The 25,099-nt window shown below is 39.9% G+C and overlaps 1 protein-coding gene across 2 annotated transcripts in view; it reads left to right on the top strand.

The window, feature by feature from the left end:
- Nucleotides 1-24,749, top strand: part of USP32 (ubiquitin specific peptidase 32) — a 140,140-nt gene extending 115,391 nt beyond the window's left edge. For both annotated transcript variants that reach the window (XM_019511114.1, XM_019511113.1), the window contains exons 19-33: nucleotides 1,047-1,185; nucleotides 1,484-1,589; nucleotides 2,954-3,127; nucleotides 6,548-6,722; nucleotides 7,217-7,368; nucleotides 8,376-8,487; nucleotides 9,608-9,819; nucleotides 11,305-11,489; nucleotides 13,630-13,716; nucleotides 15,153-15,273; nucleotides 19,232-19,423; nucleotides 20,040-20,334; nucleotides 20,810-21,243; nucleotides 22,722-22,814; nucleotides 23,365-24,749. In XM_019511114.1, coding sequence (XP_019366659.1) covers nucleotides 1,047-1,185; nucleotides 1,484-1,589; nucleotides 2,954-3,127; nucleotides 6,548-6,722; nucleotides 7,217-7,368; nucleotides 8,376-8,487; nucleotides 9,608-9,819; nucleotides 11,305-11,489; nucleotides 13,630-13,716; nucleotides 15,153-15,273; nucleotides 19,232-19,423; nucleotides 20,040-20,334; nucleotides 20,810-21,243; nucleotides 22,722-22,814; nucleotides 23,365-23,538 — 2,651 coding nt within the window. In that variant the 3' untranslated portion in view covers nucleotides 23,539-24,749. The remainder of the gene's footprint in view (nucleotides 1-1,046; nucleotides 1,186-1,483; nucleotides 1,590-2,953; nucleotides 3,128-6,547; nucleotides 6,723-7,216; nucleotides 7,369-8,375; nucleotides 8,488-9,607; nucleotides 9,820-11,304; nucleotides 11,490-13,629; nucleotides 13,717-15,152; nucleotides 15,274-19,231; nucleotides 19,424-20,039; nucleotides 20,335-20,809; nucleotides 21,244-22,721; nucleotides 22,815-23,364) is intronic.
- The last annotated feature ends 350 nt before the right edge of the window (nucleotides 24,750-25,099 follow it).

Here is a 25,099-nt window from a genome sequence, read left to right as displayed (position 1 = left end):
CGCCCCCTACCCACCTAGCAGCAGAGGGGGTGGTGGTGTGGAGTTGTGGCCCCTGCTAGTGCCAAGCAGTCCTGAGGTACCTTACCATGGCAGTGCAGGGCTCCCCGCAGTACCAAGCCTCCCTGTCTCGCTTTGCCACACTAGGTCCCACCTGCTGGGTTGTAGAGGCCTGTGAGGGGAGGGTAGCAGGGCGGGGAACCCCAAGCCCACAGCTGCCAGATCCTTACATATAATTTCCCTGTCCTGCAGGTGCAAGACTTTGCCTTTGCATTTTTGTTCGCTTTGTGCAAAAATGCATGAAGCATCCCTTCCACTCAGAATGAAACCAAGTATAATATCCATATTTTGCATTATGAACAAGGTAGAGAAGGAGCAAAAATGTATTCAAAAGATGTCGGGATTCTCTCTATTCAGGGAGTACTGGCAGGGCTGGGGGCCTGTGGGTCGGGAGTGAGGGACACTGGCATTTCAGGGCTGCTCAGCACCACAAAGCAGTGGTGGGGAACAGCTGCAGCTGGACCCACATCTTGGTGAGCAAAGGGGGCAGGGGAAGCTCTGATTTTTTTCCATGATAGAAAACCCCAAATCAAACACCAAAATATATAGGTATTTAGAATTTATTTTATTATAGTAGCACTGGTAGGCTTCCAAATTTGCTTTAAAATTGTAGATATATCAATAAAACATTGTGCTCACCTGATACCTATATATGTCATGGCAGAAAAACATGGATTTGGGGTTTTTTAATCAGAGATTAGGGGCTTTTTTTACCAGAGGATTTGCTATTTTTAACCAGAGAAAACCAGGATCCCTGGTTATAGGAACGCCTTCCAACAAGGTATTGATTGCTTTCAGTTCTGATCAGCTTGAGTGAGATCTGGGTGCAGTCTGCCTCTCAGAGGTTCTTTGTCCAAGTAGAAGGTATTGGAGTCCTGTTCACTGTAGCAAAATTTCCCTGTTGATCTAATTTTGCATGTTTTCTATGCATGGCACAGTTAAAATACACGAGTGTCAGATGCTTGTATCCTTTTTTTTTCTTTCCTCAGTTCCTACTGAAAAAGGTGCTACTGGATTAAGTAATTTGGGTAATACGTGCTTCATGAATTCTAGTATCCAGTGTGTCAGTAATACACAGCCTCTAACACAGTATTTCATCTCAGGAAGACATCTTTATGAGCTCAACAGGTATTCCTCATGGCAGACCTTTGGCCTTTCAAATGTTATAATGTTTTAAGTTAATTTGGGCCTTCAAAAATAGATGGCATGGATAATTTTGCCATGATAATTTCAGTGACAGTATCAGCAACCCTCAGACACATGATGGTCACTAAACTACGTGCTGCTGAACAGGAAACTTCTGTTACTGAGTGAAAAAGTCTGTACTAACAAGAAGCTTGTCAACTCCATCCTCCATCCCTGCAGCCTTAAAAGCACTGCTTGATTGGATACATAGTCAATAATTAATTTACTTTATATATTCTAGGACAAACCCAATAGGAATGAAAGGACATATGGCCAAATGCTATGGGGATTTGGTTCAGGAGTTGTGGAGTGGAACTCAGAAGAACATCGCTCCATTAAAGTTACGGGTAGGATTGCAACACCCCTAACTCCGTGGTGAAAATTAATGTGGATCTATATATTTTTTGCGTTTAAAAGAAATCCCAGTTTTTTTTTGTTTCTATATAACAGTTTTATCTGGGGGGGAGAGGAAGAATCTCCTTAAGAACATTTCAGTCTGTTTGCTTTTAACTTATCCTTGATTAAAAGCTACAGCTTCATGAACTTCTGTTTCTGCCTATGGTAAATAACAGTGTTCAAAACATATTCATACAGTCAGTAAACATGTTGCTATCAGTGTCTTTGTATATCCACTATCAAGTTCCCAAAATAAAGTCATCTTTCCAAATTTTCCTTAGGTGAATAAACTAGTTCTTTGTACTAACAAGGATCTTATTTCTCCAGCAGTGATAATAAGTAAGTGTGTAGTCTTCCATTTGGATGGTAAGGTACTTGCTTAAGAGCTACAAATTTATGCTTAGAATATGGCAAGTATCTGTATGTCGTAAACGTGATACACAATGATCACTGTAGTACCTTTTTTGAGGAATACACTCCCAATCCAGTGTACAAGCTACAGGTTTAGAACAGTCCCCAATGGCAGCTGAAGGAGTGACTTAATGGGCATGTCTACACGTGCATTTACACTGGCTTCAATTTACTGCACAGTAAGCGGGATGAGGCCAGCATCTACACGTGCAAGCATTAAAGCTCGTTAATGCTGTGGGTGGACTGACTAGGGACTAAAGTTAGTGCCAAGTGAGTCCACACGCACAGTGTTACTGCCCAGTAAGGCATCTGCGTCACTGCGCGGTAACTAATCGGGCATAAATTTGACACCTGCGTGATGCAAGTATCAAATTTATGCTCAAGTCAGTGTAAGGTGCCACATTTACTGCTCAGTATAGATGTGCATGTGTACTGCGCAGTAATTTTGGTTACTGTGTAGTAAATACGCACATGTAGACGTGCCCAATATGTGCATATCAGGTAGGTATCACATCCCTTTGTTATGGATAGAAGTCATGCAGAACCTACAAGTGGCCTTTTTCCTGCCATGAAAACCTAGATGACTGTCTTTCTAACGCTTAAAACCTGATGGAACCTCATGAGATGTCTTTTTGTTCAGTCCTCCAATTTGTCTAGGGCTCTCTGAATCCTCATCCTATCTTCCAGCATATCTACTGCTCCCCCCTAGCTTGGTGTCATCTGCAAAACTGCTGAGGGTGCAATCCATCCCAGCTTCCAGATCACTGATGACCATATTGAACCTAACCTAAGCTGGTTACAGTCATGCATCTTCCCTGGGCTAATTTAATTTATTATTAAATTTCTGGTCCCCTCTGTCGCTTAATATCAAATAACTGGTTTTTTTATTATTATTCTCTTATAGTGGACAATAGCAAAATATGCTCCAAGATTTAATGGCTTCCAGCAGCAAGATTCCCAGGAGCTTCTGGCATTTCTCTTGGATGGTCTTCATGAGGACCTGAACAGAGTTCATGATAAGCCATATGTTGAGCTGAAAGATAGTGATGGTCGACCAGACTGGGAGGTAGCAGCAGAGGTATATCTAACCTTGTAATAGTTATCACTAGGACACAGGAATCTGCACTGATGCATAAAATTTCCGACAAAAGTACAGGATCAGGGAAATGAGCAGATTTTCTAAATATATCAATTTTATTAACTGTTAGAAATTACAGGATTCTGCAATATGCTAGAAAGAGAGAATGATGCTTCATCCATTCGGTTCAATAAAACCAGTTAACTCCTGACCCACTGCAGCATGGATATTTACAGGCTCAGTAAAATAGCCAAGGAGTTGGGCTTTTTCTGAAATGTTTTTCTTTCTGGTATAAAGAACTTTGCTTGCCTTGCTCAAAGTTGAATTAAAAGGAAATTTTGCATTACCACCTTCTGTAATAAAAAGGTTAAAAATGCAACCTCCAACCTAGAACTTCATCAGATGCCTCCAGAGAGTAATGTCTCTGCTTTTACCAGTGGTGATATTCTTGGTTTCCCACATTTTTAACCTGTGTTGCATTGTAAGGTGTTTTTGATTTTGTTTTTGTGAGAGAGTGAATGATTGGGGCAGATTATTTTCCAAACTCTGGATAAATGGATCCCTACATATACAGGAGACTGTACTTAGTGGCATGACATGACTCTTCTAGTCCTATGTAATTTGTAAATTTGATTCCCATTCTTTGTTTTTTGTCGTTAATATCTATTCAGTTTTTTGAGTGTTTATACATATTGTAGAATCATAGAAAATTTAAGGTTGGAAGGGACCTCAGGAGGTCATTTAGTCCAGCCCTGTGCTCAAAGCAAGACCAGCCCCAACTATATCTTCCCACCCAAGAGTTTCTCGCTGGGTCTTTAAACCTCCAAGGATGGTGATTCCACAACCTTTCTGTCAGGGTAACCTGTTCCAGTGCTTTACTACTCTTTTAGTGAGAGTTTGTCTTAACATCTAAGCTAAACGTTCCTTGCTGCAATTTGAGCCTGTTGTTCTTTGTTCTGTCATCTGCCACCACTGCGAACAGCTCCATCCTCTTCGAAACCCCCCTTCAGGTAGTTGTAGGCTGCAATTAAATCCCCCTCAGTCTTTTCTTCTCCAGACTAAAGCCCAGTTCCCTTAGCCCAGTGGTTGGCAATTATTTTTGCTGGAGCGCCAGTTATTTAGTTTTGGTGCCCTCTTGAGGGCTGTCTCTATCCATCTCCCTGTCCCCAGAGCTGTAGCACATCCTGATCCTGTCTCACTCCCTCGCTGTAGCATGCCCCAGTCCTCTTTCTCTCTGTTGCCCTCCCCAGAGCTGTAGCATCCCCCAATCCTCTGTTTTTCTGCCTCCCAGTTTCCCTCCCACCCGGAGCTGTAGCAAGTCCCAATCCTCACCCAGAACCTGCTGGCAAAACTGGAACACAGGGTGCCAGATGTGGCCTCATCAGTGCCAATAGAGGGAAGTAATTTACTTCCCTTGATCTGCTGGCTGTGCTCCTACTATTGTAGCCCAGTATGCTGTTTGTCTTCTTGACAACAAGGGCACAGTGTTGACTTGTGTTCAGCTTATTGTGCACTATAAACCCCAGGTCTATTTCTGCAGAGCTGCTGGTCAGCCCCCAGTCTGTACTGATGCATGGGATTGTTCTGTCCTAAGTGCAGGACTTTGCACTTGTCCTTATGGAACCTCATGAGATTGTCTTTTTTGTTCAGTCCTCCAATTTGTCCAGGACTCTCTGAATCTTCATCCTATCTTCCAGCATATCTACTGCTCCCCCCTAGCTTGGTGTCATCTGCAAAACTGCTGAGGGTGCAATCCATCCCAGCTTCCAGATCATTGATGACCATATTGAACAAAACCTACCCCAGGACCAACCCCTGAGGCAGTCTTCTTGATACCGGCTGCCAAATATACACCGAGCTGTTGATTGCTATCTTTTGAGCCTGATGATCCAGCCAGTTTTCTATCTACCTTATGGTCCATTCATCCAAACCATACTTCTTTAGCTTGCTTATGAGATGGTTGTAGAAGACCATATCAAAAGTCTTGCTAAAATTAATCTGTCCTCATATTTCAATGTCAATGCAAGCTGAATTGTATAGTAAACCACATATTTTGCTATGAAGGCTAGAGTGTATTTCTGGACTTCCTAGTACATGTAATAACTTTTATCTGGATCTTAACAGCTTATTGAATAGCGTTTTATATTTTTTGCAGTCTAATACTGACCTTCTCTTTTGTCAGTGAACTTAAGATTTTGGTTTTAATTTCCACTGCAAACTCATTTTGCATGTAAGGGAATTGATCTGACCTGTGAATTGAAAAATGTGGTTGTATTTGCCTCACTAAAAACTGCAAAATTTGGCCTAAAACATTTTTGTTAGGATCCTTTTATTCATATCCCTGAATTTTTTTTCTTTCAAATCACTGGCTGAAGTATCAAACCTAATGATACACCTTGTTCTCTAAGTTCCAAAAATGTCGTGATGCTTGATGTGTAATTCATATCCATAAAACATAGATACTGTAATAGGTTTAGAAAAAAAATGGGACTGTAATTGAAGCAGGCTTTCCATTAACATGCTGCTGTCTGAATAAACACAGCATCTGTTAAATTGAAGTAATAGAATAGGTACTTGGTAGAAATGTCACCTTCCCATTAAGCCAACCTTCTCCTTCTGTGTTTCATCCTTTTCCTCTTTATGTTACATAGATGAATTTTTATTCATGAGTTGTCTTAGTGCTACTAAAGAAGCAACTGAATTCTCTTCTGTATCATGCCTCAAGAAAATTGGTAGATAAATTCAGATGTCAAAATATTTATTACGGGCAATGTTGTGAGTAGCAGAATAAATGGCTGCTTTTTTAAATCGCAAGTTGTATTTGCGGTTTTGGTAGCTAGAAGGGTCATTGCTTCTAAAAACTGAAGACATTTTATCTAGAAATCATGGAAAGGACATAAAGATGGAACTTTGCAATATCATTTTTAGGCCGTTAGAATATCTAGGTGGTTTTCAGAATTTTTACAGATATTCAGTCATAGCGACAAGTTCTTAACACAGCTGTTGCATTGTCTGGTTGTCCTAGGGACAGAATCTTTCTCTAATGTTAAAAATAAATTCTTCCTGCTTATTGCAACACTGATTTTTTTGTCTCTAGTAGAACATCTTTCGGGTCTGAAGGATTCCTTCAAGTTCTTGGGTTCTTGCAACAAACTTCCACTTAGTTTCTTTTCTACCTTGGAAAATGTAACACCAACAGAGTCTCTCTCTGACTGAAGAAAGGCACTTGTGCCTGAAAGCTTGCAAAGAACATTTTGTCCAACTGTTTAGTTGGTCTAATAAAAGGCATCGCATCTACCCAAAGAACCTTGTCTGCCTATGTCTTTAGATCAACATGACTACAACCAACAACACTCTTAGTCTAAGCAATTAAGCTTGAGCTACTAATATGTTGTTTTTTTTTTCATATTTTTTTTTCAGGCCTGGGAAAATCATCTGAGAAGGAACCGTTCAATTGTAGTGGATTTATTTCATGGGCAGCTAAAATCCCAAGTAAAATGTAAAACATGTGGACACATAAGCGTTAGATTTGACCCTTTTAATTTTTTATCCTTGCCTCTGCCAATGGACAGCTACATGCACTTAGAAATTACAGGTGGGTAATAGGATTTAAGTTCCTATGCTTAAATTTGTACCAGAATAAAATTGTACACATACAACAGCTTTACAGTAAAGCTGTCAGAGTCCTGTGTACATTCACACTTGGCACCTGTGTAGTGGAATAGTTCTTGAACATAAAGTAAAATTTTCTCGTATAAATATGCACTCTTAAAACTGGATTAATTTACACTAGGATCAGTACGGATTTGGCAGTATGAATTCTCATGTAGCAATGATCCTAGTTCAGTTTGCAAAAGAAACACCTGCAACATTTCTTTTCCTATACTGGGACAGTTTATGGAGGTTCTCTGCCACTTGTCTAGAAAAAGCCTTTTGCCTTTGAAAGGTAGAAAACTGACTGGGATATGGTTAAAAGGTAAAGTCTTAGCATGAAAGAAAATCGCTTTTAATAAGTGGGTAAATGTCATGCATTGTGCTTACTAAAATGTTACCATTTCCCTGACTAACTTGAGTTTCATTCCCTTAAAGTAATTAAATTAGATGGTACTACCCCTGTTCGATATGGTCTGAGACTGAATATGGATGAAAAATATACAGGTTTGAAAAAGCAGTTAAGTGAGCTTTGTGGGCTGAAACCAGAACAGATTCTCCTTGCAGAAGTACATGGCTCTAACATAAAGGTAAAAAGCTTTCATTGCTATCAGCATCCATTCAGTACTTACAATTGAAGTCTACACATCAGCAAGTCTAAAATTTCTTCACTGCTCTTGAAGCTAAGCACTTGTATGCATGAAAGAAATGCAGCCGTTTAACTAAATATGAGATTTTTAAATCCATTTAGTTAAACCCCTATAAGATGCTTGCTTTGGTTTATAAAACCTAGCTTAATTTGATTTAGCTTAAGTCGATTAGGACTCGGGGGCCCCTGCCCCATGTTAATGAAGCTGTGCAGTTAACTGGTTAATTGCACAATAAATTGGGACTGGCTATGTACGCAAAGTATTTATCACTCCCTAAAAATATCCATCCAGCTATAAAAAGAACCAACCAGCTACCAAGTTAGTGCTTGAAAATGCAGAACAACTTTATAGGCGGTTTCAGTCCAGCTTTCATTTGAGATGTGGCAGAGCCCTTCGTTTTATCTGAACCAAAATAAGGGATTTTTAAATCAAAGTAGATGTCCACCCAGGAGCTTGCATCGGTTTAGCTAAATCTATATACAAACCAATTTTTAACTAAGGATGCAGTTTATCTTTGATTAAGGGCTGCTTTACATGAGACAGTGATTTAATGGTTATAAAAGATTGTTAAATATGTTGGGGATGGAAATCTAAAATATATCCTCTTAATTATGTCTCTAGTATGTATATTAAAGCTAACGTCATTGTCACACTATTTTTAAAAGCTCTGTTTTATATGCTTACAGGCTCTAGGGGTTCTCAGCTTGGCCAGTAGATCATTAGTAGTTCCCCAGAGCACTTCCTGGTAATTTCAAACATGAAAAGTGTGATTCTGCTGAGAATCTCCAACCAGGTGCAACAGAGCAGATGGGAAAGAGAATTGAAATGAAGAGCAGAAGCAGACTATGCTACTAATGTTGTTTTTAAAAGAAAACATACCTGTTTCAAACCTGCAAGTAAATAAATGCTTTTCTTATACTCCTTTTCATTTCGTTTTTTCTCTCAAGAACTTTCCCCAAGATAACCAGAAAGTCCGATTATCAGTGAGCGGGTTTTTGTGTGCATTTGAGATACCGGTCCCAGGATCCCCTATGTCTGCTTCTAGTCCTGTGCAAACAGGTAAAACAAAACATATATTCTGTTTTCTCCTTGTTTACAGAGACCTGTGGGGATTGATCAGGTAGAAAAGGAGATGTGCAGGAGAAAAGCAGTGCTTCTCCAAGTAGAAGGTTAAGGAGTAGGAGTGTGGAAACGGGGTTAAAGAGAGAGTAGATGAAAGCCCACTTGTCAAGAGAGAGGAGGCCGAGCAGCCTCAGTTCATATTGATTTTGGGTGATCCTCTTAAGATCACACTCAGAATATGGAAGTAGGGCAGGATCATTTACATCAAAATAATAAGAAATGTAAGAACCACGTTAAGTGCTTTGATAGGACTTCTAAATGAACCTCTGAGCAGAGTTCAGATAGCAATCGGTGGATAGTCATCTTCAGTTTTGTATGGGGTTTGTATAACATTTTCCAGTTTTGCTTTTGCACTTACTGTTAAATGTGTGGATTGCAACTCTCTCTCTTGCCTGCATACAAAGCTATGTGCAGACCAAGATAATGGAGTGTAGAAAAGTGAAAATTTCCAGAACCGGAAATATTAAAACTGTACTTGCCTTTACCAATTCTGGTTGTTGATGATGAACTAATGAATTCATAATTAAATTTGGCAACTATGCTGGAACAATAATAACCGTATTGTGCGTTTCCTTGAAGCATTTCAGAATGTTTTATAAATTAAGCATACTTTTCAGTACTTCTCAGGTCGATAATTTTTATATTTACCTATTTTACCAAGAGCATAACAAGCATAGAAAATTGCCCTTCAGCAAATCACTTAGTAAACCTTTGTGAGAACTAGGAATAGAATCTGATTCAGTTTCTTGTTTCGACCAGTAGACAATGCTGCCAGCAGCAGGCTGTTTATTGAGAGCAGGGCTGCAGCGTCTGCTTCTCAAAGCCACAATTGTTTTTAGGATACGTATTCAAATATTCTGGATTTGTCAGCGTGCGCTGTAACAGCGTATATTCTTGGAACTCAGTAAATGATGTGGATCACTGCTATGCAAGACTGCATTTAATAAGCAAGATTTGAGAAGAGAGGTGTATAACCGAAGCCATTTAATCATACTTTATAAATATTAAGAGTTCAAGTAGCAGAAGTTATTAATCACGTGTTTGTATCTCAATTCAGATTTCTCGACTGGGCCATCAACTAATGGGATGCTCAACATAATGATGAATGGAGATCTTCCCCGACCAACACTAATTCCAAACGGGATGCCAAATACTGTAGTGCCATGTGGAACGGAAAATAACCTTGCCAATTGGACATTGAATGGTCACATGTCCTTGCTTCCTGATAGTCCATTTATAGGATATATAATAGCAGTCCACAGAAAAATGGTTGGTAGTTTTTGCACTGATAACAAATGTCCTATGTATAAAAAGGCAGTGGGCTTGTGGACGGCTCTGCTGTTATTGAACCTGTATTTATACTCCTAGAAAAGAGGCACGCTGCTACCAGTTTGTGTGCAGTTGCCTGTTTTGCATGTGTATATGCGAAGTTTTGTGAACACACATGTTGCGTTCTTCAAAATTTTAGCTTCGGTGTCAAACCTAGAAGTGTATCGCTTTTCTCACTGCCCGCATACTTCCTAGTTCCTTAGCACTAAGATGCTTCTTTGTTGTTGTCAAATCCATTTCTGTGATTTCCAGGCTTTTATTCTGGGCAAAAGAAATCTGATTTGAGAAGCTACTTGAAAGTCTCTTCATTTCTCTCTTCTGGATTACCGGTGCCCCCTTAACAGGAATAGTATAGAGTTAAGGTATACAGTATTTTCAAGGGTCATCTTGTTAAGGTCAGGTGCTCTTTGTAAATGCATCTCTAGCCAAGTTAAACTATAAATGTCAAGGATGGATGGATGACTGATTGCCACAGATACATTTGTTTTCAGGCATTAGAAACAGTTGACATTTACAGCTAGTGCTTGTGGGCTGGAAGACTGTTTAACTTTGCTCTTAACTGTGTATTTTTGTGGGGCTCTTTCCAGTAATACCACCACCGTTCTCATTCAGAAGTTCACAAGATCTCTTAGGGAATTTGTGAAATGCCCTTGAGCAGATACAAACTCTTAATTACAAAACGTGTAAAGCAGTGAAGTAGCCTGTGGAGTCTATAGCAAGAGTAGATGCTTAGAACATACTCTTTCCAGTACCATGATTAATGGAGTGGATCAGTTGGCTAATAATTCATTCTTTGTATCCAAGGCTTAAAATGTTATTTACAAAACCCCAATGTCTGCTAGGTAGGATGTATTGTTTTGAAGAGAATGAGAGAGACCACTTAATTAATGTGCCAAACTTTTACTTCCTGTCACATATGTGTCACAATACCATCTTTTTGTCCAGGTATAAAAAAAACTTGCATTATTAGGCAGAGCTTGTTCTTGGGCATGGATATTAGTATCATCAGGTGCTAGTCTACATTTCTTAAAGTTACTGCTTGGTGTGGAATGTTATGAGATGTATGTATGTTAATAGTCATGCAAAAAGAGAAGTTCAATTGAAAATGGCTTATGTTGTACGACTGACAGAGCTTTAACACTAGCAGTCTGTATGACATTGCCACAGTACAATAAAACTGAGCGGGGGAGCTCTCGGTCTAGCTCAGCGCTCAACCTATTATTATTATTAGTGCTGTATCATTTAAGGAAATTCTGAGATTCTCCCAGTAATTTTTCACAGCATTATTAGGCTGTTTCAAAATCACACTTGGCACAGGAAAAAGTAAAGTAACAAGTGGGAAGAGTCAGGTTTCTAATGATCACAGTAACCCATGTGCATGCAGCCACAAATATATCACGGTCATTTTTTAATTTGTGTGCACAGATGCGGACAGAACTGTATTTCCTCTCATCTCAGAAGAATCGTCCCAGTCTCTTTGGAATGCCTCTAATTGTCCCATGTACTGTCCATACTCGGAAAAAAGACTTGTATGATGCAGTATGGATTCAGGTTTCCCGACTTGCCAGCCCTCTCCCTCCCCAGGAAGCTAGTAACCATGCACAAGACTGGTGAGTTTGACATGCCAGCCTGTGACTTGTTATCCACTACGACCCTCCCTTCCTACACTTCTGCAGCCCACTACAATCCTTCCTTAATAAGGATTAACTGATATTAATGTGTAACCTCACTTTGTCAATTTTAACTGCTGACAAGAAATACTTGATCAGATGAGCATATGGTCTTAGAGCACAATTAAACTCTAAATGTCAACAGTTTTAGAAACCATTGCATGCATTTTTACCTCCGACACTTTGTTGCTTGCAGGTTCCATATGGTGAGTTATTTCTGTAGCAAGTCATTGGAAAGTACAGCAAATTGAAAAATGATGCTACATATGCTATTAAGATACCCATATTTTGCTTTCTGGTGAAGCTATGCTTAATATACTGCTCTCTTGAATCAGCAATTAATAATTCATTCTACAGCCTGATGTATGAGAAAATAAGAAAATACACTCATTTGTCTGCTGAAGGGCTGGAAGGGACCTTGAAAGATCATCAATACCTTGATTAGTATTATCCTTGATCATAAAATTAAGTGCAAGTTTAATTGTAATACAAGCATAGTGTTAAGCCACTTTTTGTGCCCTGTCTTTTTTGTATGCCAAAGGAAGCTTTGATTTAAAAAGATTTACACAAAATTAAGTTTGTTTGTTAGAGATAATAGACTATAAGATGAGAGAACTTCATCTCTGAACTAGATTTGAATAGTACCACACAGGGTGCATCTACACGAGATGTTTCTTGCAGAGTTGCCTAACTGGCTCCACAGTAAATGTCTTGGCTGGTGTCTACGTGTGTGGCCTTATTTGGCTGCAGGAAACTAATAAACTCCACAGCAGGGTAGTACTTGTAAACACAGGTACTGTCTGCTGCGGAGTTTTTTACTCTGCAGCAACGTGCATGTAGATAATAGACAATTATCTACTAGTCTCTCATCTTATAGTCTGTTATCTACATCTGCAGTCCCGGGCGCATGTTCAAATGGCGCACACGAGTTTATTGCTTTGAATTATTTCACGTGTAGATGTGCCCGCAGGGTAATACGTTTGGTTATTAGCATTGCTTTCCTAACTGAGTTGGCTTCCAGTACTTCGTGTGACTTGAGATAAGCGTTGGTAAAGAGTCTAAGTCTTCTAAACGGCTTTCCTCTCGCTGTCTGCACTCTTCACAGTTGTGCCCATTTGTGAATTTGTGTCCACAAAAGCACAGTTGACAAACTGTGTGCAAATCTTTTGTGGGCACAATTTAAACCTGGCTTCTATCACTTTAGCTTACAAACTCAGTTGATACAAGCCTGCTTTAAATGGAATTCAATTTGTCCAACAAAGATTTTTTTTTTTTAATAAATAATAAATGTAGTGAATAGGTTAAGAACTTTCTTTTGGTTGAATGTTTGCAACTTTCATATGTAGACTGGTCCTCTCAGATATCATGCTGTGTCCCTATTTAAGTCTGTTACTGGTGTGAATCAAGTCTCCTCTATCTCTTAATAAAGGGAATTAAGTGTTTCATTGTTTTTCTGTGTAAAGCATTTCATGAGATGAGTAAGCATTTTCCAGTCAGTCTGTTGTTTTGAATGCCTGGTAATGTGGACCATTGTGTAACTACCTAGCTTGTGCTGAGAGCATTCTGCTGTTACAGACTTATGTGAGATTTCCCACCTCAAAGTATTTATGAATTGCCACCTCCCGTAGTTTTATTACTGTCCTTGTCACAGAAATGGTCCAATAGCTTCATTTTACCTTATGATAGAATGATTGTGTTCTGATAGTATGATTGATTTGTGTTGTAATTATGCCTGCTGCTCCTCGGATGCTCTAAAAATGTTGCAGCTTAATGTGACGCTCCCACTGAGCAGATGTTGACGCAAGTGCTACTGTGTGTGTGTATTCAGAATTTAGATGACACAAGGAGGTAGTATCTTGTTTTGTTAAGCAACTCTTGATGGGCTGGAATGGGCTCTGTTAAGCAGTGATCTTATGCACTTTCCAGCTTACTTGCCGTATTTAAAGCATCTTGCTTTCCCCTCAAAGCAGAAAAAAAGCAAAAAGCAGGGAAAGTGAGGTGCTGTCCACAGGTGCGTGGAGAGAAACTCAGTGGACTAGATCAATGCTCATGTTTTTTGCTGTTTTCTGTTCTGTTTCAGTGATGACAGCATGGGGTATCAGTATCCATTCACACTAAGGGTTGTGCAGAAGGATGGAAATTCTTGTGCTTGGTGTCCATGGTACAGGTAACTTGCCTTTCCAGGAGTTATGCTGGCGGGTAACTTCAGTAGCAATTGAATTTATGATGATGGATTTTTGACTTTCTCGTCGCCTGACATTACCTCTAATCTGGAATTTGTTTGACCAAATCACTCAGGGTTTCAGAATGTTTTTTTTTTATGACTTAGAGCTGACATGCATGCTTCAGATTAGGAGAAGTGGGTCTAGGTTTCCAATATTTCTTAACCCTTACCAGTCCTCAGGACAGGTATCTCAGTGATGAAGAGTTTAACCCCTCTCCTCTCGTCTTTAAAAGAAGCCCTTTCCAAGCTCAGTGCTCATTTTCCTGTGACTCAGATGTCCTGTTGCTACCACGCTGCTTCCTCTCTGTGCTAATTTCTTTTCATTCCAGCTCTATCTACCCATTGTAAATAGTCTCTTACCAGCTGCTTGTTCTTGACTCTGTGTATGGGTAGGAACTGATGACAACAGTAGGCGGACTACCTTGAGAGGGCATGCAGGAGCTGGGGCCTGTTCACATTACCAGTATGACTTTGCATCTGAGGATGGACTAGGTCTCTGCTTGTAATCTTTGGGCACAAAGCATTTAAAAAAAGCAGTGGTACACGTACTTCTCTTATTGCAGAAGACAGTGAGGCTAAGTTAGTACATGGCTCTATCTAATGCAGATGAGTCTTTAAAGTCTTTTGAACTGGAGGATAATCAGTGACTTTGCACTAGATTGGCTTGAGAGGCTGCCTTTTGATGTAAACCTCTTATGAGGCCTCCAGACTTAACTCATCTGCACTGAAAAGAAGAGACTAAAGAAAAAATGACCCCCCCCCCCCCTTTGTAACACATAATATTGTCATCTAACCTAAGGAACATTCTCAAAGCACAGCAAGTGTGTCACACTAATAATATAATGCAGCACAGAATAAATAAATGCAAAAGTCCTCATAAAACTTTATCTTGTGAGGTGAAGGGGAAGCAGAGAGAATGGAAGAGGGAGCCACCTGAGACATGTTTGTCACTTTGTGCTGTTGGAAGGGGTTCAGTCCATGTCTTTGCTGCAAAAAAGGGTTTCTGTTGCAGTGGGACAAGTAATAATCATGATCTATTACACTGTAAAATCCTAGTGGAGCCAAGGCACTGAAGTTTCACCATGTTAAGCAAGGTCAGTCACAGTTGGGATACAGCGTTGAGCTCGGTGAAGTACCGTGCAATAGGAACTAGATTATCTTGTTAATGTCAGGATGTTACAGCTGGGTAACAAGCACGCATCCAGTTGTCCCACTGAAAAATAGCACCCTTTCTGCTGACAGAGACAGCCTCAAAAACTTTGACTGGCAGTCTATAAAAGCAAGAATAGAATTAGAGAATAAAGTATTGTTCTGATTAACAGGAATGTATGTTGTTAGACAATTCATTTGTCACTACTGACTTGGATCTTTTCATTTAGATTTTGTCGAGGCTGTAAAATTGAGTGCACAGAAGATAGAGCTTGTGTTGGAAATGCTTACATAGCTGTAGACTGGGATCCTACAGCTCTCCATCTCCGCTACCAGACATCACAGGAACGGGTAAAATTACAGAATAAACCAAGCCATACATCTCAAGTCTGCAATTTTTACTTGGCTCTTACAAGCTCTGAAATGCAATCCATTTTAATGCTGCTTTTCTGTTCCTCTGCCCACTACTAGTCCATCTCGGCAGGGGAAAAAATGAGAAAATCCTTCTCCTCCGTTATTTAGGCACTTAATGCTGCTGCTGTTCATTCTCTACTGAAATTTGAAAAAAATCAATAATAAGAAAAGCTAAAACAAAGGTTATCTTTAAAGAGCACTTTTGGTGACAGTGATATATTCAGGACATAGCATTTATTGGGTGAGGAAATGAATGTGCAGGCTTTGATAATCACAGAGGCACGGATTGCCAGCATAGCATTATGCAGTGATTTTTTTGACCCAGACCTCACAAATGTAGTGCAGACATTTTCTAAAAGATAAAGGCCCCAATCTTGCATTTGTGAGGTAAAGCTTTTATGCACATGAGTACATTTGTTGCTTTAATTAGGATTAGTTATTTGAGCGAAGAGAAAAGTAGGGCTGGAAAGGACCCCAAGAAGTCATCTAGTCCATCTCCCTGCCCAAGGCCAGGATCATTCCCATCACACACATGAAGTGATTTTGGTATTATGATTAAGTTGCACCCTTTAAAGCAAAAATAATTAGATGGATGTGCAAATTACTATTTGTCTGCACCTAGCTATAAAAATTATTTACAGCACTTGGGTGACAATTTATATTTCTCATGTTAGATCCTTTAAAATGTTTTGTCGGTAAGATTTTAAAAGCAGCCTTTCTGTGAGCAGCCTGTGCACATTCCCAATCATGGAATATTTTGGCCTGCAGTTTGGATGGTGCTTTGTTTCATAGTAGTGCCCACGGGGCGCTGTGCACACGCCTTACCCTTCCCTTTGCTGTTCCTGACCTCCGAGGTCTGAGTTATAGATACAACAGAATGGGGTAAGTGTTGGTCGCTCTCTATAGAGCTGCTTCAGATGGGGCACTTCCACTTCTGGATAAAAGTAGAGCTCAAAATATGGCTTCTGTTAGCAAAGTAAAGCACTGCCCCAAGTCTCCCTGATTCCTCAGGGTCAGTATCTAAGACACGTAAGTCAGATAGTTATAGCCACAGTGCAAATCAGGTACCCAAAGGAGGACTATGCCCTCGGTGCAATGGGGATAGTGATTCCAGGTGGCAGAAGGCACTGAGGAATTAGAATGACATCTGCTGTAATGGTGGTAGACAAGTTTTCACCGCTTGGATTGGCAATTAGAATTGAACCTGAAAGTTATAGATCTCTCCATCTTCTAGGCAGAGCAATAAGGGGAACAGAAGAGAAGCCTTGGGGCTATTTCCTGCTCTCACTCCTTTAGCAGGAAAAGAGAGAAAATAATTGAGCCAAATCCCTTTCCCCAGATCTTTTATAGCCACCCTGGAACATCTACAGCATCGCCAGCAAGTTTTGTTTCCCTCTCCATTTTCAGTTTAAAGACTGCTAAGGCTGTGGGCAGTTTCTCCTTGGCTTATTATCTCACATCTGAGATCAAATCTATAACTTTGACATTGAATCGGATCACAACAATTAAATTTACTGCAACGGCTCTATTCCTGTCATCTGGAAAGTGAGGCTAGCACTACACAAATGTTCCACACAGTTCATATAGAGATAATGTATCTTTACCTTGGACACAAGAGTGGAGCTCCATGCTGTACTGGAGAAAATTGCACACTTCTGTCCATTGGTTCAAGTTCAGAATGGTGATTGATGTCACTAATCCCCATCATAGATCTCAGTTGGTTTGCTGCTGTTTCATCTTCAGGGGACTTATTTGCACATTATTTTCTGGATTGTGTCTGGCTTAATTTAGAGCATCTCTCAATACAGTAATTCTTTAAGTAGTTCTTTCCACTTAGCAGCATTAAGAAAAATTGAAAGAAGTAGTAGTAGACCCCTGAGCCAGAAGTGTTGCAAGCATTCATGATGGACACACCCTACACTGCATGCCAGGAGGACAAGAGACAGCTGGTTACCTTCCTGAAACAGTTTTAGGGTTTCATCTGAACCCGATGATGTGTTTTACTGGTTTCTTTCACTATCCTGATTTGACCCAACCAAAAGCCAGCCTGCATATTGAAGATGTCCTCAAAGCCTTATCTTTTTTTATCTGAATAAAACAAAATCACTGCATCTCTCAAGTTTATTTGTTGCCAAGAAGACAGCTTGCACCATCTAAGAGTTTGTCCAAATGGACTTCTCATCTAGCTAACAGACAGCAATGCTTAATGTGATCAGAACTTCCTGGACATATTGGAATGCCCTGTACTAGAGAGCAGGCAATCTCTATAGCTTCGTTTAGAAGCACCGAGGTTCCTGAAGTTTGAATTCCAATGTAATTTTGAAAATCTATTTAAAAAAAAATATATATATATTTTACTAAATGCTGTTCTTTAGTAAAAGCAACTAGATTTGAAGCCCAATTTGGCAGAACAGCATGGCTATCTTTGTACAAATATTGTGCAGTAGACATGCCCCCTTCCTGTCCATTTAGCGCAGGGGTGGGCAAAATGTGCCCTGGGGGCCAGATGAGGCCCACCAGACCATTCTATCTGGCCTGCAGGGCCCCTAAAAAATTTAGAAAAGTTATTATTTATCTTCCCTGAGCCGCCTTTCATGTTTCCTTCGATGGCTTGCCAAAACTCAGAAAACAGCTTTCTGCCCAAAATAATTGCCCGCCTCCTGATTCAGGGGCTCATATGTAAGCAGTCAGTTGTCTTTCTTTAAATTACCTGTCCACAGAAATGTGGATTTTCATGTGAGCAGATGCCTGTAAATATTTACCAGCACATTCAGAAAGCCACCGAGAAATTGTCTAGTGCTGTCACACTTGATGAGAGGGAAATTCAATCCTGAACCTCAAAAAAAATTATATGTATATACAAATCAAATAGGACAAAAAGATGTAGAGTTAACCACCTTTGCCGAGAATAGTTTATTCCCGCTTCGGCACATGAAAGTAGCCTGGCTACTGCCTTCAGCCACAATTATGGGGAGTAGTTGATGTACTGGAAGGCATTAGTGTAATGGTCAGATCATGCCCCAGTGGACGTAACTCCAAGTTTCTCATTACATGGTATGAGACTAAGGATGTGGAGGTTAATAGGAGACCATATGCTGATTTAAAGTGGGGAACATGGGTTAACTCGGTATAGGAAGTAATCATCTAATACTTTGAACAGGATTGAAAACCTAGCTCAAAAGAAAAATTCTAGGAACCACTTGGAGCAGTAGTTAGAAGGTAACTGAACAACTTAGTTTTCAGTAGGAGTAAATTCTAAAGGGAACACTTTAAAAACTGCATCTAAATAAGAATCCTTACTGTTATACGTACAGTGTATTAATGCGAGAGGGAAAATTAATGACCTATTAAGAGAAAAGATGCAAAAGCTATTAGCCTGTAGTATAATTTTTTTAAAGTATCTCCTAAATTTATCCTGGTTCTTACTAACATCCCTGATACCAAGACTCCATGACCTTTTGACCTGAATATCCAGAATTTGACACTGGTCAAAAAGATGCAGGCTCTGAAAAATCCTTGTTTAAAGACATATAGGTAAGGTAAAGTATCTGGAAAAGAAAGCACAGCTCCAAGCTGTTTATAGAAGTCTTTTAAAATGTTTTAGCTTCTTCTGTCTGACTTCCGTAATGTCCCCAAGTAGAAAAACTTGCTGTCAATATTTCTATCAGTATTTTTATCTATTTACCATTCCGAGTTTCCTAAAAAGTCACGTGTCCGCAGTGTCACTAATCATGCAGAATTGCATCTGAAGTTCTTTGCAAACAAGTTAGATTTGTTACTTCCTAGTAAATTTGCAAGGTTCTTAAAAACCCCAGGGATGACTTCTGAAATGCACAGCATATTTCTGAGATATTAGAAAAGTTGTCAAGATGCAGTATTGATCTCGCCTCTTCAGATTGTAGAAGAGCATGAAAGTGTTGAACAAAGCCGGCGAGCTCAAGCAGAGCCCATCAATCTGGATAGCTGTCTGAGAGCTTTTACCAGTGAGGAGGAACTGGGTGAAGATGAGATGTATTACTGTTCGAAGTGCAAGACTCATTGTCTAGCCACCAAAAAGCTGGATCTTTGGAGGCTTCCCCCTATCCTGGTATAACTTCCTATAATTTTCTTTGTTTCTGTAACTGAAAAGAAAAAGTTGTTCCTCACAATGTTTTGAATGACTTGTTTCCTAGAACAAAGAAGGCTTAGCTCTCTCTCTCTGTTCTGTTCTGTTCTGTTCTGTTCTCTCTCCAGTGAACCACACGTATGGCTCCTGGCCCATTCTAACCTGGCTTGTCACATGTGTCATCAGTTTTCTGTATTGTAAGCAAAACAATATTTACCATGCATCTGCTTAAATGAGCTGATGTGCTGCAGCAGCTGATTAATATTTACATTACATTGGCTCTCATGCCTGCACTGCAGCATAAGCTCCTCGTTTAAGTAGTCTTAGTGACAGCCTAGCCTTTATCTTTTCTGTAATTGCACAACATCTGCCTTTGCTGCCTTTGAGTCGAGCAAGTTTTCAAAAACACCCCAAGCTGATAAACAACTGGATGCAGTTCTCTCCATCACTTCCCCATTGAAGCAGTGGATAGAAGCTGCCCACAGCACGTGATACATGGCTGGAAGTTGATTCAGGCCATCATAAAGCACATGCACATCAAAATAAATAACCATTTAAATTACTGATTGGTCATTCTCTGTAATGTGTTTCATACTAGATAATTCACCTGAAAAGATTTCAATTTGTAAATGGTCGCTGGATAAAATCTCAGAAAATTGTTAAATTTCCTCGAGAGAATTTTGACCCGAGTGCCTTTCTGGTGCAAAAGGATCCAAGTCTTTGTCAGCGAAAGCAGCTAACGCCCCAGGTTGATGATCTCTCTGAGCCACAGATTCTGCAAGGGGAGTCTAGAAAAGCAGATCTTCAAAACACTTGCCCAGCAGGCGAAGGGGATGTGCTGAACAGAAGTCCTTCCTCGCTCAACACTACTAGCATCTTGAATAATATCAAAGGTAGGCAACAAGTAAAGGACACCAGAGGCTTCCTGAGGTGGAAGTCAGCAGTTATACTTTAGTGCAAAGTATGATAGTTTCTCCTTCAAAATCACTTTACCTTGAACTAGTGGAGTATGTGCCAGCTGAAGAGTGCATGCTCTCAGCAAAATCTTATTAGTATGTATTAATAAGAAGCTGAGTTACTTGGTCATGATAGATATATATGCATTTCTAACTTCGTGACTCGAGGCTTGTACCATTGTTGTTTGTGCCATTGTGGATGTTGGGAAAGTAAATGACTGGTTCTTACACAGCAAACCTGACATCTAATCCATGCAAAATTAACAGTTTCAGATTGTAGTCCTTTTCATGCATTGTGTTGGCTGAAGTGAGGCTGGATTGTGTGTTTAATATCTCTAATTACTGGAAAAATTCTTCTGTTCAGAAATTTAAGGCTTTCATTTTACAGGGTTTTATCCTCTTTATGTTCCAGCATCTCCATCACCAGGAAGGCGAGGTGGAACCAGCTGTCCTTCAAGTAAAACCGGTAGCCCAAATAGTAGCCCAAGGACTTTAGGAAGAGGTAAAGGGCGGCTTCGGCTACCACAGCTAGGCAAAAACAAACTGTCAAGTAGCAAAGAAAACTTGGATGCAAGTAAAGACAATGGTACTGACCCCGAGCAGAAATTCACTTCTGACCAAGGAGATGCCTTTAGCAGAGGGCGTATTTTGGGTGGTAGCCAGAATGAGCTCTTTACTGCTCAGGACAATGAGATGACTGTAGCCAATGGATATGTTTGTGAGCAGAACACGTATAGTAATGGCAGTATCAATGGTCAGATGGATAACCACAGCGAGGAGGATATTACAGATGACCAAAGAGAAGAAGTTGGTGTCAACCCTATTTACAATCTATATGCAATTTCGGTAAGTTGATGTTTTATGCATGTAAAGCGCATCTAAATGGCAGTGCAAGGTCCTTTTAAGGGTGACGTGGGGTGCCGCGCAGTATTAGCACTGTTAAGTGTGCAAACACCAACCCATGATTCATGAGAGAAACCCAAGGTTTCTCACAAGTATCTGTAGCATCAAAAATTATTCTGACTTGTGATCTTCTCGAGTTCTTTTTAATAGCAGAATTACTCTGTTTCTCCCCACTCAAGAAATGAGTGACCGCTAAGACCTGACATTTTTCCAAGGGTGCCTGGAATCTAGCAAGGGGTACCATGAGTCTTAAAACATTGAGAACAGCTGTTCAAAGTCTTCAGGACAACCTTGAAGGCACATGATACGTCTGAGAGAAACAAGAGTGCAAGAGTCATGTTGTAGCCATGATGGGCCAGAGATTATGCAAGGAGCAAGGATTTATAGATTCATAGAAGTTAGGGTCAGAAGGGACCTTGACAGATTATCGAGTCTGACCCCCTGCCTAGGCAGGAAAGAGCGCTGGGGTCAGACGACCCCAGCCAGATTTCTTAGAGTTACCTTTTTATTGGAGTGACTATGCCATTGGAAAAGAGAGAAGCTTTTGAATGCAAGACATTCTTCTTCAGGTGACCTGAGGAATCCTCAGAAAGGATATCAATGTTGGTGTGGGGGAATAGATAAAACCCTAGCCCTATTTAAGTTGTTGGAAAATTTACCTTTGACATCAGTGGTTCCAGAACTTTGCAGGCTTTAAAGATGGAGAGAAGAAGTGGTAGGCAAAAGGAAGGTAGTGGGGAAGGGCTCGAAGATGCAGCTGATCTGTCAATGGAATAGGCAGAGAAAATAATCTTTTTGTAATATTGTTTAGGTATCTGGAAGAGGAGACATGGGCACCAGTGGTTGCAGCAATCAAGGGATTAGATGATCACATTGTAAACAAGTTTCTCCTAGCTGTGCTGACAAAAAAAATTACAAAACCAACTTACTAAATCTTATACAAGACCACATTGGTAATATTTGTTAATAGCATGGACATGGGGAAGAGGGGAACTGCATGTCTTCAGGGTTAGGAGGGATAGGCAAATAGTAATGTGTGCAGGAGAAAAAGGGAAGAGGGCAGAAGAGAGAAATTTAAGCTTGGGTTGTCCATGTTGAACTGGAATCGCCAGCATCCGCAAGACGTGGAGGTTCTGTGGTCTTTAATACCTTTTCATCTCTCTGAGTAATTGTCCTGGTTTTAAACTGCAGCCCTTATGCCCCTGTAGGCTGCGCTGACACTTTGGCCAGGAAAGGGTTTGATCTGAGAGCCTAAACAATTGACCCATTCAGTAGATGAACATTTTAGGATTTGTTGATTCCTTTTTCTTTTCTGTCTTGCGTGGTGTTATGGTGAGGTCCATTCGCACGCATTTTCCGAACACAGATTTCATTGCGTTCTCCTACAAATGCTGGTTCATGTTGTCTCTTTCCTTTTTTAGTGCCATTCAGGAATTATGGGAGGGGGTCATTATGTTACTTATGCCAAAAACCCAAATAACAAGTGGTACTGCTATAACGACAGTAGCTGCAAGGTATGTATTTAATTCTTGTAAAGAAATTATGAGGTCAGGAGGGTGTTTAAGTAAACTCTTGAGAAGAAATGTAAATGTTGTAAGACCCGGTCTCTGGAAATATAAATACCTAACATGAACATTAAAATGGTGAGCTGAAACCTCTTGAGAACTTTTTAAAATTAAAATTGGCATGTTAGGTGTGAACACAGGTAAGAAAAGTGACTTGATTATTTAAAGCCAAAATGGAAAAGTTGGCCAGAAAGATAAGTCTAGGAGTATTCTGTACTTGTGTGGGATGTTTTCCATTGCAGCTACTGGATAAATCAGGATTTTTAAACTTTCCCTTAGTAATCGAATTTCTCATTTATAGGAATCCTCATTTTTCAAGTAAATAGTTGAGCCTGTGGAATTAAAGAAGGGAAATGTGAGAATTTAACTGGTCTGGCTTTGGCCATCCACTTTTAAAGCTTTGTTTTTGCCGGGAATGCGCGTGTTTAAATTCAGCGCTGGTAGCACTGTTGTTGTATACTGACTGTATATGTCAGTACGTATTTATTCTTCTTCACAGGAATTACATCCTGATGAAATCGACACCGACTCTGCCTACATTCTTTTCTATGAGCAGCAGGGGGTAGACTATGCACAATTTCTGCCAAAGATAGATGGCAAAAAGATGGCAGACACGAGCAGCATGGATGAAGATTTTGAATCGGATTATAAAAAGTACTGTGTTTTACAATGAGCAAGCGATCTTCCATGGACAGTTTGAGAGCATGAGGGATACCACCTTGTAACTTATATTTTGCAAAAATGTTATCGAAGTGGATGAGCTTAATGTAGTTATCCAGTGATCTGAAAGCACAAAAAAGAAAACCCTAATTAAATAGCAGTTAACATAAAGGTAGTATTGTTTTTGTTCTAATATCTCACTACATGCTCTAAGCAATTCTGATGTTAAACATCAGACTAAGACTGCCCTTGGCCTTTAAATAAAATGGTTTGACAAAAGCCAACTAGGACCAAATAAGAGCTAAATTCAGTAGTCCAAATAAGAGCTAAATAGAGTTGTGTAGAGTTTACCAGTTATTCTAACAAAACCCTAAGGCTCTCCTTAGATTTAAGATGATGGGAAAATAAATTGTAGTGTTGTCTTTGGACAACATGATATTGCTACCTCCTTTTTCCTGAAGTTTTATTCCATTTTATTGGCAAGACGGGGAAAGCAGGAAAACGTAAAGTACACAAAGCTCAGAGAATGGACATCAAGGCTAGGGGATTTTTTCCAGTTTTGCCACTACTTTTTCAGTTGCTTTCTTTCCCTCAGTTGGGAGCACAACCACATCATTTTTTAATTTGGAAGCAGATTGATTTCTACACTGGATCAGTGTATTAGAATTTGTGTTTTCTTTACCTGTTGGCTGTGCAAATCCGCATGTTTCAGGATCAGCTTCCCATGTGAGGACTCGTATCTGTTAGACACTTGAAATGCCTCATAAAAACGCTTCAGGCTGGGGGCGGTACATTTGCGATTATATGCACTCTCTCTTAAAATGTGCAAAGTGTTCCCAGCTCTTTGAAGGGAAGATGCTTGAGCTTGCGTTATATGTCATGATTAGTGTTGCTTTTTAAATTTGCACTTTTAAAAATTCATACAGTTAAAATTCAAAAGTAGAATTTACTTTGTAAGGGCTCTGAAACGAATGAACATGACAATTGTCCTGTGTGTGTGTGTGTGCGCGCGCGCGTGCGAGTGTGTTTTGTGTTTGGTTTTTTTTAAGGTAAGAAATTATGGCGGTCAGGGAGCTGTGGCAAGATAAGAATTATTTTTATTATTCTTTTTATTGTTTTAAATGGGGGGTCTTTTGTTTTGTTTTTTCCAGCAAATAATTTGCATTTTCCACCTTTCTCACTAAAACAGGTTAAGCATTTAGTTACAGTTTAAAAAAACAAAACCACATCCCCAGCGTTCATCACAATTTGCTACCACTTCTTTCACATTTTGTTACTCGCTGGCTACGTTCTGCTTTCCTTGCCCATTGAGCCTATTGCACGAGCAAGGAATTGCCTGAGTCCTGCTCAAGACTGGAAGAAAACATTATCTATCAGTCACTGTTGCTTTGACTAATTTTTCAGTATTAAATTGTTTGCATATCTGAATCTAACTAAATGTTTCGCGCTTTTTTTTTCTTCTCCTTGAGAGATGTTGGTATCACATGCACCTCAACAGAATTACTTGCTGGTAATGTGGCTCATGCTTTAACTTACTGTACTATTTGTACCTAAAAGTCTTCCACATTTCCAGA

This window comes from Gavialis gangeticus, unplaced genomic scaffold, assembly GCF_001723915.1.
Source record: "Gavialis gangeticus isolate Ggan-Ray unplaced genomic scaffold, GavGan_comp1, whole genome shotgun sequence".
In the NCBI taxonomy this organism is placed as follows: domain Eukaryota; kingdom Metazoa; phylum Chordata; order Crocodylia; family Gavialidae; genus Gavialis; species Gavialis gangeticus.
The sequence above is the reverse complement of the archived record's forward strand: the minus strand, read 5'-3'. Positions and strand labels throughout refer to the sequence as shown.